This window comes from Malaya genurostris, chromosome 2, assembly GCF_030247185.1.
Source record: "Malaya genurostris strain Urasoe2022 chromosome 2, Malgen_1.1, whole genome shotgun sequence".
In the NCBI taxonomy this organism is placed as follows: Eukaryota; Metazoa; Arthropoda; class Insecta; order Diptera; family Culicidae; genus Malaya; species Malaya genurostris.
The window spans coordinates 99443431-99456745 of NC_080571.1; the positions used below are offsets into that span (position 1 = coordinate 99443431).

Here is a 13315-nt window from a genome sequence, read left to right on the forward strand (position 1 = left end):
ATTTTAGATGTCGATATTCTTCCTAATACTTCAGTAGCCTACTTGTACCTTCTAGGAAAATACTTTTTCAATTTATCTTTCCTTTACCAACTTATTGATAAACTGATTAATAACATCGCTCTCGTAAACAATTCTGATTTTCAGTTACCGACGACCACTTTGTAGATATAATAAGAACTCATTCATTTTATGAGTATTGGAACCCTAATAACTTCTTGAAGAAACCATTCTAATAAGTTAACATTGTCTTGAGCTACAAGAGATTCAAAGCCTGAATGGCACACTATGGTAAAATTTAACTATTTCGGAACATTCTTTTCCGGAAGTTTCTTCTCGAAAACACCAACATTATATATCATCGAATTTTAAAGATACAACAGAATCAATTTTCTTTAGCAAAATTGGGAGTTCACCAGCGCCACTGGTTTCAAACTAATATGAATTTTTTTGTAGACCTCTAATTTTCGAACATTTTTGTAGAAGACAAAATCGCTTTATATCTTCAAGTTTTCGAGCTAGAGCATAATTTTAATATTGAAATATTATCATAGCAAGCACACTAATTGCATCATGATTCCGAAATATACTTTTAACCAGTTGATAAACTTTGAATCTCTCTAAAAGTTAATCGAAGATTCCAGATGCTAAAATATTCGCGATATCTCTTGTTCAAATTGTTTTCTCTGTTGTAATCATATAAATTGTTTCATGTTCTTTTCAAAGCGCCCCTGATGGCGTAGTTGTCAAAAAATTGTCTACCAAATGACTCTAAATGATGGGTCTGAGTAACTAAAACAAGTTTGTCGAAGACTGTATGGTGCTATCTGGAGCAAGATACTTATATAGAGATTTCGTTTTTCACGCCCCCGTTTCACTTTGCAAAGTAAACTACAATTTTTTTATGAATATAAAATCCCAATCTAAAACTAAATTGAATCTTTTAAAAAATACCATTTGTTCCTACCACCGCGCCTAAAATTCATAAAAACCATCTTACCTCATCTTTCTCCGCTAACGATTCACCATTTTCCAACCGAAACCGTCGACAATTCGGGTCCAGCCCGTCGATTTCTGATTGTGGAAGCTGAAAGTACAATGCAAAAAAAGGACAATTAGGCCCAAATCATTATGTTGCTATTGTAGCACTAAACGCTTGTTTGTTGTTTGACCCATTCCTAATGATTGTTTTGTAATGTTTCACCCATTTATTCCAGACGGTCAAACAATGAAACCAAACAGCACACATCATCTTTTCTAATGTCACAATTACGACATAGATCATCGTTAAGTTCAACCAACGCGATAAGGGGAACAGCCACAACTCGCAGGCGGATAATCATGAGGCATGTCCTCTTTCCTACTTCCTAATGACGGCTCGCTTGACGAAAGGTGGCCGGGAAAACATCTGCAGCAGAATGTGAATAATTTAAAACATTGTCGCAACATTGTACTGGTTTTCCCGCTCAGCGAAGAGATATTCGTTCCGCTAGAAAAACTACTAACTTGCTCTGAATTAGTTTTATGGCTTGTGATACAAAAACTGAAAAGCCTTCAGGTTTAATGCTTAATTTTTACGACCATTCCTTCATCATCATTTCAATTATCATCAACCAAGTATCAAGGATGAGTTGGTCAGGACGGTAGGCTTATTTATACTTGATAACCTATTCCGTAATTTCATTAGATTGGATGCAGAAAGAAGAACCATTCATTCATTGTATCAAATTTTTCCTACCCTCTCATTGTTCAACTTGATTCATAAAAGAATGCATCGACGTTTCGTTCCACCAGTATAATCATTGGCAACTTAATAAATATTTAATGACTGCATTTTTCGTGCTTTTGTAACTCACTCTGCTTGAAGACTTGATTGTTTTTTTTCGGTTTGACAAAATCGACTCAAAGTTCCCGTTAAAAATTCAGCTTCCGAGAACGGAATACTGCTCCCATGTGAAAGCCACGAACTGTTATGCTACAAGAACCGATGTCCAAACAACTAGCTATGTCACTCGCTGGCATATACCGGAAACCCCACAGGAGACGAGCGAACAACGATTGACTGATGTTTGTTCGTCGAACAAAGGGAGTTGGAAAGAATTTGATGTTTACGAAACAGGAACCTTCCTAGATTAGAAAGAAATTCTGCGAATGGTCTCAATCCCAAGAAAATTTAACACTATAGCTTTTCTCGGCATTATTGTGCTGTTCTGGTGAAACCGTGTGCGCATTAAGCTGCACCCGATTATAGAGGATTGTTAAGATAAGGAGAAAGACACTTTACAAGTGTATAAGCAATTTCTGTAAAGTTCCATCGTCTTTTTGCATTTTTCTATGGAAATGTATTAGCATTGATGGAAAAACCGATTGTCAAACGGAACTTCTAACACCCATAGTTATAAACAATGTGCTTCTGTGGCTCAGTCGATTAAATGGCGTGATTTGTGATCTAATGCTTCTCGGTTCAAGTCGTAATGTTGCTATCGATCTTTTGTTTTTATTTCATTCGATTCAAGCCTTTCAATTTTCAAATCACACAATTTTACATGTTTTTGAATATAGATTTGTGTGAAATACGACGCTCCATTTGTATGCATCTTATGAGATGTAAAATCACAAGATTATTTCTAAGTGTTTTGATTTGAGAAATTATGCCAAATATGTGACATAAACGCTGAAGCATGCTTTTGTGAACAAATCGAGTCAATCGTATCATAATTAATTGGTGCCAAAAATAAGCCCAAGTTAATGTCAAAAATTGTTTAATAAAAAGGTAAAAAATATGTTCATAACATTGTTTCAAAGAAAGAGACAGACATTATCACACCACTGGAAGGATTAAGAAGGGTTATTAGATGTAATAAAAAAAAATCATTTAACTGAAAATGAAACACTGCTTGGAAAAATATTTAGATTTCAGTCTCCTTGCACCAACACACTCCCTAGCCTGCTACTTTTTTTTTTATTTAAAAGACATCTTTATTCAGGCCTATTTGCGTACAAGCTTTACGTGGCCGATTGAGCCGATTTTTTAAATAAAAAATTCTTTGTATTCGATCTCGTTGTCACCCTTTTTCTAGGGGGAGAGGAGCTTCCATTTCCCTCCTGCGAGGATTGAGGGGCACTTTGTTCGTGGCTCGTCTCGTCGTCCATTGACGCATTGGTGGCATTGTTGATTTCCGTCTTCTTTTCGTTTTCCTTGTTATTCGCAGTCTTGATCTCGTTGCTAGTTACTGTAGAAGCGCCTTGTTGTACATTGGTTGCAGTTGCTGTTTGGTTAGATGGTGAAGGTGATTTTGAAACAGGAGCACTGCACTCTTTAGTTTCCGTTGTTGAGCGGTTGTCCTTGTTTTTGTTTGTTTTCGCAGTTTCAGTGCAAGGTTTGCCGTAGTGTGCAGGTTGTTCACAAAACTGACATGTAACCAGTTGATTTTCATACGTAATCAGCGATTTACACGGATGTTTCCCGTCTTGATTAAAAATGATGTAAGATGGAATTGCTTTACGTAGTTGCATACGTACCACTCGCACGCCATTCCGGATACCCGGAAAAAAATTCCGCCATACTTCCCTTTCGATGGAAAGAACTTCACCGTACTGCGACATACATTCCCGAACATACTGCTCGCTGGTCTGCGGGGGAAGGTCATGCACGCGTACTTGTATGGCATTGTCCACCATGTGCACAGGAATTTTGTATTTAATGTTGTCACACTCAACGCTGTGCACCTCGTTGTTAACCGAAGCGAATGCAATTGCATCGCTTTCACGTTTAAACATAATGTACACACAGTTAGACGCCTTGTTGAATTGAATCTCAGTTACATTATTAGCGTCTAGATGCATTCGTTCTTTAAGTAAGATTTCAATTTCATTTGCTGCTGGTCTAACTTTGCAACGCTTGAAATCTATACAAATTGAATTTGGCCTTGTTGCCCAAGTTTCAGGCTTTGTTAAATCGTATTTGACCATTCCGTACACTCTATTGTTCACTGCACTGTATTGTCTTTGTTTCTTTTGCTTCGACCGCAAACGATTTTCGACTGCGTTGGCTGAGATGCGAGCACGAACTGGAACCTAGCCTGCTACTAATGTATAATGAAATAAAACCAATTCAGAGAAACACTACAACGATGCCTAAAACAACACAGTGTGAAAAAAATCTTGTGATTTTACATCTCACAAGATGCACATAAATAGAGCGTCGTATTTCACGCAAATTTATATTTAAAAACATTTGAAATTGGGTAGTTTGAAAACTGACTTGAAACCGAATAAAATAATAAACAAAAGATCGATAGGAACAGCGAGACTTGAACCGAGAAAAATTAGATCACAAATCTCGTCAGTAAATCGACTGAGCCACAGAAGCATGTTCAGAAAATTCTGTACGAATGTAATATTTTGCGTCGTTTGATAAGTTAAGTTTTATGAATTGCATCGTTTGTTGAAATATGTCACTTATAATATTCATAATTTGTTTTCTGTGTACAACATCAATAAAAACAACTATGACGCTTGAGGTTAACCAATAGCTTCCCAATCCTCGTTGAACGGCAATGAGACTGCTTCTCCTTCAAGAAAAATGGTATCAACGAGATCCAGAAGTCAAAATATTGAACTAGTTACACAAAAATAAGATGAGTTGACTGTGTTATACCTAAACGATCCCGAAACGTGAAATAAAATAAAAAAGCATCCCTGTTACGGAAGATTGGCTCACTATTCTAGAATTTCTGAAATTTGCATTTGTCTTACTGATTCTTAGACTTAGTGATACATACGATTGATAGCAAATGTCAAAAAGGCAAACATATTTTTTTTGCAATTATGGGTACAGTAACTACAAACGAGCAATTCCAAAAATGAGAAACATATTAACAGAGTTTAGACGAATATAAAGACCAAATTAAGACTAAAAACAAACAAACTAACAGGCAGATGTATTTTGGAAGCATTTTTCTTTTGAATCGTTGTAACTGAATAACTGTAAATTGTACAAAAATCCAAGTAGTCTGAGAAGAAGTTTTAGGCGTTCAAATGGATGATCTCATAAGAATATACACTGAAAAAAGTATAATGCTTTTTCCAAAATTGGAAAATTAACAGGAAACTTTGTTTTCATTCACCTAGTGGTGTAGTGGCACCTTTCTCATAATCGCTTATATGAAATTGATGCATGTTTATTTTCAGAACTTTTGACAACTATTTCTGGCATCGCAATAGTCAAGTGAATTTGTATAGCCATCAGCCAACAAGACCAGTATATTGGAACAATTCAAATTATTTGAACGTATTTTCTATCGTCAACTTGAAATTTTTTTTTTTTGAGGATTAAAATCATAGCATTTTGCACCATATAATTCTAGAACCGGAAGTTGGATCTGGAAAAAAATTGTAGCAATCTACGAGGCCATAAGACCCCAAGTTTGGCGAAATCGTTTTAACTATCCCGGATCAATCAAACTGGAAACCGAGGATCAAAATTTGTTAGTTTATCACCTGACCAGATCAATATATTGGAACAGTTCTTAGCACAGTTTCGTAGAGTTTGGATGATCTTTGCATCGTCATCTTAAAAGACGGATTGGATTTTGTAACATACTTCACTACACCTTGTATATCCAGAACCGGCAGTCGGGTTCGGATGAAATTCCACAGCAGGGTATGTGACCGTATAAGTTTGAAATTCAGTATCAGACTATGGGGCAATGATACCATTCATATGAATCTTAGTGCGCAAAGATTGTTTCACTGGTTTCTGAGCAAACCGAGCACACTTTATTTTCATTTTTTAGCACATCTCATCTCGTCACTCCGGAGCCGGAAAACTGATCGAGACATATTTCTATAGCAGGCTATGGGACTGTGAGTTTCAATCTTTATTTTAAAATAAAAAAATAGGTGTATAATTCGCTCAAACTTTGGAAAACATGTTCGAGTGTGTACAGAACAAAAACGCGTAGAGCTCAGAAATGTCAGATCCGATTTTGATCAAACTAGTTGCAAATGACAGATCTGTTTTGTCAGCCATTACGCTATTGTTTTCTTTTTGTGATCCATTGTTTACTTTTTGAGTTATATAAAATTTTATATGAAAATTTGATGTTTTTTGACAATATCGGTTTCAACTGACCTCAACAATAAAATGCATGACAAAATTTTAATATCTCGTTGTAATAAAGACTGTCCCAGAAAGTATGGACGCACTTTGATTTCGCTGCAAATAAGTGCTAGATATTCAAATTTTATTCGATATACCGATAATATTAGACTACAACAACAGAATATTATTCTCAACGTTTGATACTTAGCCATTGTAGACTAGCTGGCGCACCTTCTTGCGAACGTTCCTCATTAAATTTCGTACAGACTTCTTGGCGACAAGTTTTGACACTTTTTTCCAATCTTTTTCGAACTTTTGAATGGTTTCGCCTGCCGAGACATGTTTCCTAAGATGTGCCTTCGTTAATGCCCAAAATTCTTCAATTGGTCGAAGTTGTGGGCAAATTGGTGGATTCATGTCTTTTGGGACGAAAGTGACATTTTTGGTAGTATACCATTCTACCGTTGATTTCGAGTAGTGGCAAGAAGCAAGATCTGGCCAAAAGACAACAAAATCCTTGTGGCTTCGAATCAAGGGTAGAAGTCGTTTTTGTAAACATTCCTTGATGTATATTTCGCTGTTCATTGAAGCAGTGGTGATGAAGGGTTTCGAAATTTTACCGCAGCTACAAATTGCTTGCCAGACCATAGCTTTCTTACCAAATTTTTCGACTTCAATCGATGTCTCGGACTGGTTTAACACTTGCCCTTCTCGCACCGTATAATTTTGTGGTCCCGGCAAGGATTTGTAATCGAGTTTCACAAAGGTTTCGTCGTCCATGATTATGCAGTTCAAATTTCCAGCAAGAATTGTATTGTACAGCTTTCGAACCCTCGGCCTGATCGATGCTTCTTGTTTCGAGCTACGTTTTGGTTGTTTCTGCTTCTTATAGATTCGAAGATTCAAACGTTCTTTACCTCGAATAACATATGACTTTGAAGTGCCCACTTTTTTGGCCACATCCCGAACTGAAACCTCCTTCTTTTGCTCGAACGCCTTCTGTATACGTTTATCCAACTGAGGGTTAGCAGGACCTTTTTTTCGACCCGTTTTCGGTTTATCCTCAAAGGTGTTATCCTCACCGAACTTCCTGATTGCATTTCGCACGGCTTTTCCACTTACTCCTTCCATTTTTGCTATCTTTCTCAGTGACAGTCCGCGTTCTGTTCACCATTTGTTCACAATTTTTCGACGTTGTTCTGCTGAAAGTCCACGCATTTCGAAACAAACTAATGAAAACGAATAAACAACTGCACGAGTGGCTAGTGAAGAGTGTAAACAACAGGACGCAGCCAAAAAAATTGACAGATTCTGAACCATTGCGAAATGGCAGCGGTTTTTGGTTGCGTCCATACTTTCTGGGACAGTCTTTATAACCGTCTTTTTTACCCCGTTATTAACCTTTGCGGACGTTCGTCGGGGATGCACTTTTTTCATTTCCCTACACATTTTACCTCGTTAATCCGGATCCTGAAGCCGGATCTTTATAACATTCCATACCATGTAATGGGACATTTCAAGAATGTTTTGTCCAGTTTTGAAGTCAATCGAATTAGAAATCTTGGGCCTGTGCGCCGAGCTGTTGCTTCTTCTCAGAATGAGATATCCATATATAAAGGTCCATAACTTCCAGAGTTTCATTCCAATAGGCTTGAAAATTTCACAGAATATTCTTGAAATGCTTTACTATAAGAAAATATAAAGAAAAAATTAAATGATTTTTCAAAAGTGTGAGACCCTATTCGCCCCTTAAATGAATTTAAACTTGCGCTTCGACAGGTTTAGAGATACTCGAATGCACATTTTATTCTGTTATTACGGAACAGGGAGTCAGACCTGCATAAAATTTAAAAGAATGCTTTGGAACTATGGGACCTTCCATTTGAATTTTAGTTTACGGATATTGGTACAATGTCCTCTGAGAAATCAATGTGCAATTTAGAAAAAAAACATTGCACATAACTACGATTGTTTGATATTTTTTTATCGTCACGTCGCATCCTTTCATTGGAATCTCCGAGGAAATTGATTTTATACATACATACATACATACACACACGTACCCACACATACGCATAAAGATATTTGCAGATTTCGACGAACTGAATGGAATGGTGCAAAAAAACTGGTTACAGAGTAAATTTTCAGTGATTGCAAAAATCTTTTTTTTTGTAGAAAAAAACGTGCTTAATCCACCTAGCAGTGAGATGATACCTTTTTTTATCAATCCGCAAGTGTTTTTTGCATGAATATTCTTCGGTGTTTAAGTTTTCATGACATTATTTTAATGACCGTCGTTTTAAGCGACAATTTGAGGTTTTAATCACTCATTACTCTGTAATGTCGAAACTGCAAATCGGATCGAATTTGAATCTAAAAGTGTGATAATCGATTAAACATGCCATGATATGTAAGTTCCACTTTAGAGTTTACGGTAATCAGACCCTGTCAGCTTGGAGCGAAATCAATCTTCAGTTCAGCAACGCCATCGCACGGCATCACATTCAATATATCATATCAATTGTATGGGTGCGCAGTGCTGCTATTTTGGCGCGCACGAATTTGACATTTCTCTCTCCTGCTTCTATGTATGAGATTCGATGCGGACTCGCCTGAGGGCACCATGTTCGCAAAAAAGGATGTTGCCAATGATTTGTTCGGGAAATGTGAGAGCTGGCTATCTTGTTGATATGGTGTCTTTGCGGTAATTTAAGGTACTTCCAGAGCCGGTATCCAGGAGCCAGCATAACCCAAACCGATTCGTATGGCCATATGACGAATAAATAACAACAGTTTTGAGTCCAACTTTGAAGCTTTTCGGGATTGTCATCTTCTATATCGGTTTGAAGTTTAAAAACCAAACATAATTCAGGAACTTTGTTTGGGAGCATACGACTTTTCGTATGAATCTGAATTTGTAGAAAAGAAAATTAAATGAAATTATTTGTCACAAACGCATTTGCTGATCTCGACGAACTGATTCGAATGGTATATGGATGTTATGTTCTTCCAGCATTTATTGCAGTAAGTAGTTTAAAACAATATAATTAAAAATAATTCTGCCATCATCTGGTTTACATATGTCATATTCGAACGATTATGTTGCCAAAAACGAGCCGTGCTAAAATCGGTCCGAGGCTAAATGTCATGAAAAAGGATGTTGTACACAGTCTTTTTGGTACTTAGAAACAATTGTATGTAACAGTACAAAAATCGTGTTTTATGTTGTTCCCAAGCTTTTCTTTGCCAGACAGCGCTCAAAACTCATACTGCTGGAATATGGGGAAAAGTCGTTTACACAAAAATTTCGATATCTCCGTTAAAAATGGACGGATTTTACCAATCTATGGCTTGTTGGATAGCTATTACCGTGCGGAATCTAAGTCAGAAAACATATTCTGTTTTCAAGGTCAATTGTGACAGATACTGTCAAAAAACTGATAATTTTGACATAAAACTTCGTGTAACTCAAAAATTAAACATCCGATCTCAAAACCATTCAATAGCGTTTTGGGTGACGGGAGACCTTTCATTTGCGACTAGTTTTATCAAAATCGGTCCAGCCATCTCTGAGATCTCGACCTCTTAGTTGACAACACACATACAGACACACACACACACACACACACACACACACACACACACACACACACACACACACACACACACACACACACACACACACGGACATTCGTTCAGTTCGTCGAGCTGAATCGATTGGTATATAACATTCGGCCTCGGATAATTTGTCTAAACTTTGAGCGAATTCTATACCTATTTTTTATATATATAAAAAAAGGTAAAACAATTTAACTTGATTAAAATCAACAATCGACCCCTGAGTGGTTCGGTTGGCGGTTCAATGCATAGGGCACTGATCATACAAGGCAGTAGTCGTATGTTCGAGCCCCGACCTGGAAGGGGATCCTTGGTGTCAGTAAGGTCGAAGCACCAGCCATGCATTGGTTCGGCACGCTAAGAACCGGCTACGAAATCTCTTGAAACTGAAAGACCAAATTCCACAGAAAGTTTTGATCATGGTTAAGTTCGAAAAGGGATTGGAAAACTTTTGCAAAACATACAGTCAACTAGAAGTCGAAACAGATTTCAAAACATTTTGATCAGAACGAGGGGTTGGAAGGAATATTTTTTTCTGATACCATCATCGAAAACCTGAATTGCCGTAAGGGTTTTCTTTCGAACGCTGCAAGAGTTTGGGCTGCCAAATGTTCTACATAGCAAACAATGACGCAATGTTATGTTTTTAAACAATCCGCTCCCTGAATCATCATAATTAGGACATCCACACGAACATACAGAATAGAGACAGCCTGGTAATGAGATCCACTAAGACTAAACTTCGTTTTTTATTCAATTGCCCGGGTAGGTAATTTTCAATTGAAAGCAAAATTGAGTTATGATTAAGTTTAAAAAATAGTGTTTTTAAAAATGAACGATGAAACATGTTATAACAGTTCGGCTGAAAAGTTCGTATCGTTTAATAGAAACACACATTTTTTTGCCAAAATTCGTTTTCATTATTCAACATAATTGCCATCAGATTATAGCGATCTTCCAACTTTTCGATACCATTTTTGTAGTACTAAATTTTTTACCAGCGAGCATTCTCTTGAGGTCTGAGAACAGGAAAAAGTCACTGGGGGCCAAATCTGGAGAATACGGTGGATGAGGGAGCAATTCGAAGCCCAATTCGTTCAATTTCAGCATGGTTTTCATCGACTTGTGATACGGTGCATTGTCTTGATGAAACAAAACTTTTTTCTTCTTCAAATGAGGCCGTTTTTTTGAAATTTCGTCCTTCAAACGCTCTAATAACGCTATATAATGGCCAATGTTGATGGTTTTTCCATTTTCAAGGTAGTCGATGAAAATTATACCATGCGAATCCCAAAATACAGACGCCATAACCTTACCGGCCGATTGTTAAGTCTTTCCACGCTTTGGGTTCGGTTCATCGCGTGCAGTCCACTCAGCTGACTGTCGATGGGACTCCGGAGTGAAGTGATGGAGCCATGTTTCGTTCATTGTTATATATCGACGAAAAAAATCGGTTTTATTTCGATATAACAGCTCCAAACACTGCTCAGAATCATCAATTCGTTGTTGTTTTTGATCGATTGTGAGCTCACGCGGCACCCATTTTGCACAAAGCTTTCTCATATCCAAATATTCGTGAATAATATGTCCAACACGTTCCTTTGATATCTTTAGGGTGTCAGCTATCTCGATCAACTTCACTTTACGGATTTGTGGATTTTTTTCACGTTTTCATCGGTAACAGCCTCTTTTGGACGTACACTGCGTTCATCGTCTTCGGTGCTCATATGACCAGTACGAAATTTTGCAAACCACTTACGAATTGTTGCTTCGCCCGGTGCAGAGTCTGGATAACACTCATCAAGCCATTTTTTGGTATCGGCGGCACTTTTTTTCATCAAAAAGTAGTGTTTCATCAACACACGAAATTCCTTTTTTTCCATTTTTTTTTCACAATAACAAAAGTAGCTTCACTCAAAAAGCAATATCTCACAAACTAATAATCAGACAGCTGTCAAATTTATACACGTATCTTTTGAAGGTTGGTACTAACTGAAAATGGTATGGATTTAATTCTAGTGGCGCCCTCTCATAGAAACGATACGAACTTTTCAGCCGATCTGTTAACACAAACCGTAAGAGGGCTGAAAGATTCAATGGACTTATCTTAATGACGAGGATTAAAACATTTGTATTCCACCCGAATACTGAAAATCATCTCCCGGCAAATGCGATGCCATTCGGGTGAACACAGCGAACTAAACTTTCGAACAGGCACTGAATGTAAATATTTTTGCCTGGAAACAACATCCCAAAAACAAGAACACATCATTAGAGTTCGGACAATATGCAAAGAAGCATCCCGCATACCGCGACAACCAAAAGTTTCTCGTGTTCATTTTTTCATCTACCCCGGCGTTGCACCCGGCAACAACAGAACAACCTCACTAATTGAATTGACCTTATCCGGCTGGCTAGCACAGTACCGAGAATTTCCAACGGCCACGAAATTCGCACCATCGAGCGGATGGTCAGAGCATCAATTGGTTCACTGCGCCCTGTTGATCACAATTGATTCAATCTTGATTTCATTCGCTCCCAGAACTGCAATTATAAAAGGCACATCGGTTGGCCAGCTTCGCTTTCATTCTCAACAGCCACTGAGTCGTGCCGGGTGTGTTTGGTAGTAGCACGGAAGGAAAACAAAATCGAGAGCAAAGCGCAGTGTTTGCTGTAAATTTAATATCATTAGACAGTTCGTTTGCTGACTAGGGTAACGGAAGTGCACGTGCTTGAAAAACTGTTCATCCGATTCGTTGTTTCTTCGAAAAGAAAAACAATTAAATCGACATGATAGGGCACATAACGGAAGTGTACTAGGCGAAAGGATGTTGTGGACAATTTGTCGTAACGAGCGACAGTGTGAGGTCAATTACACAAGCGGCAAAATGTTTGGGTGCAAGAACAATCGAAACATTGTGCGGTCACTAACGGGGGGAGTTTATTTGATGCTGTTGCTAAAATTCACCATGGGAATACTTCCGGTGACCGATTGCTACGACAGCAGTGATGCGAGTGCATCCCTGGAAGAGACTATTATCAAACATGACAACCACCTGAACGGTACTCACTACAGAACTATGAGTGACAAACTGGCCGGAGTTCATCGGCGAAACTACGACCCGGATGATTTGAAAGCCAGCTACAGTTCCTCTCATGGCCACCCGAGGTTCGAACAACACCCGTTTCACTGCTCGGCTTGCCAGTTCCGAAGTGTATTTGCCAAAGCTTCACTGAAATCCATCAAAGCTCACGTTCTGCTAAAACTTGGCTTCGAATATCCACCGAACCAGACCAACTACCCCAAGGTTCCCGATGACATTCTGCGGAGTTTCAACGAGAAGATTAGCCACAGCCAACAGACGCGCATGAGGGAAGCCGGCGACAGCCAGTACATGAGCGACGATCCGAGCATCCACGACCAGCCGGATGACGTCGAGGAGGATTACGATTACTATCAGATTACGAATAAGATTTATATTTTTCCGAATCGTGAGTTACTGATGTGATTTTTTTCTTTGGTTTTTTTTTTTGTATATTTCGCAGGAATCCAGCCTTTAACAGTTCGACCTCATCAACGATTTATTTATTAAT

At 38.1% G+C, this 13315-nt stretch overlaps 1 protein-coding gene across 10 annotated transcripts in view; it reads right to left on the bottom strand.

Annotated features, from left to right (window-relative positions):
* LOC131427801 (GTPase-activating Rap/Ran-GAP domain-like protein 3) overlaps positions 1 to 13315 on the bottom strand; it is a 659718-nt gene that overhangs the window by 159397 nt on the left and 487006 nt on the right. For all 10 annotated transcript variants that reach the window (XM_058591317.1, XM_058591315.1, XM_058591316.1 and 7 more), the window contains one exon: positions 998 to 1084. In XM_058591317.1, the coding sequence (XP_058447300.1) occupies positions 998 to 1084 (87 nt within the window). The remainder of the gene's footprint in view (positions 1 to 997; positions 1085 to 13315) is intronic.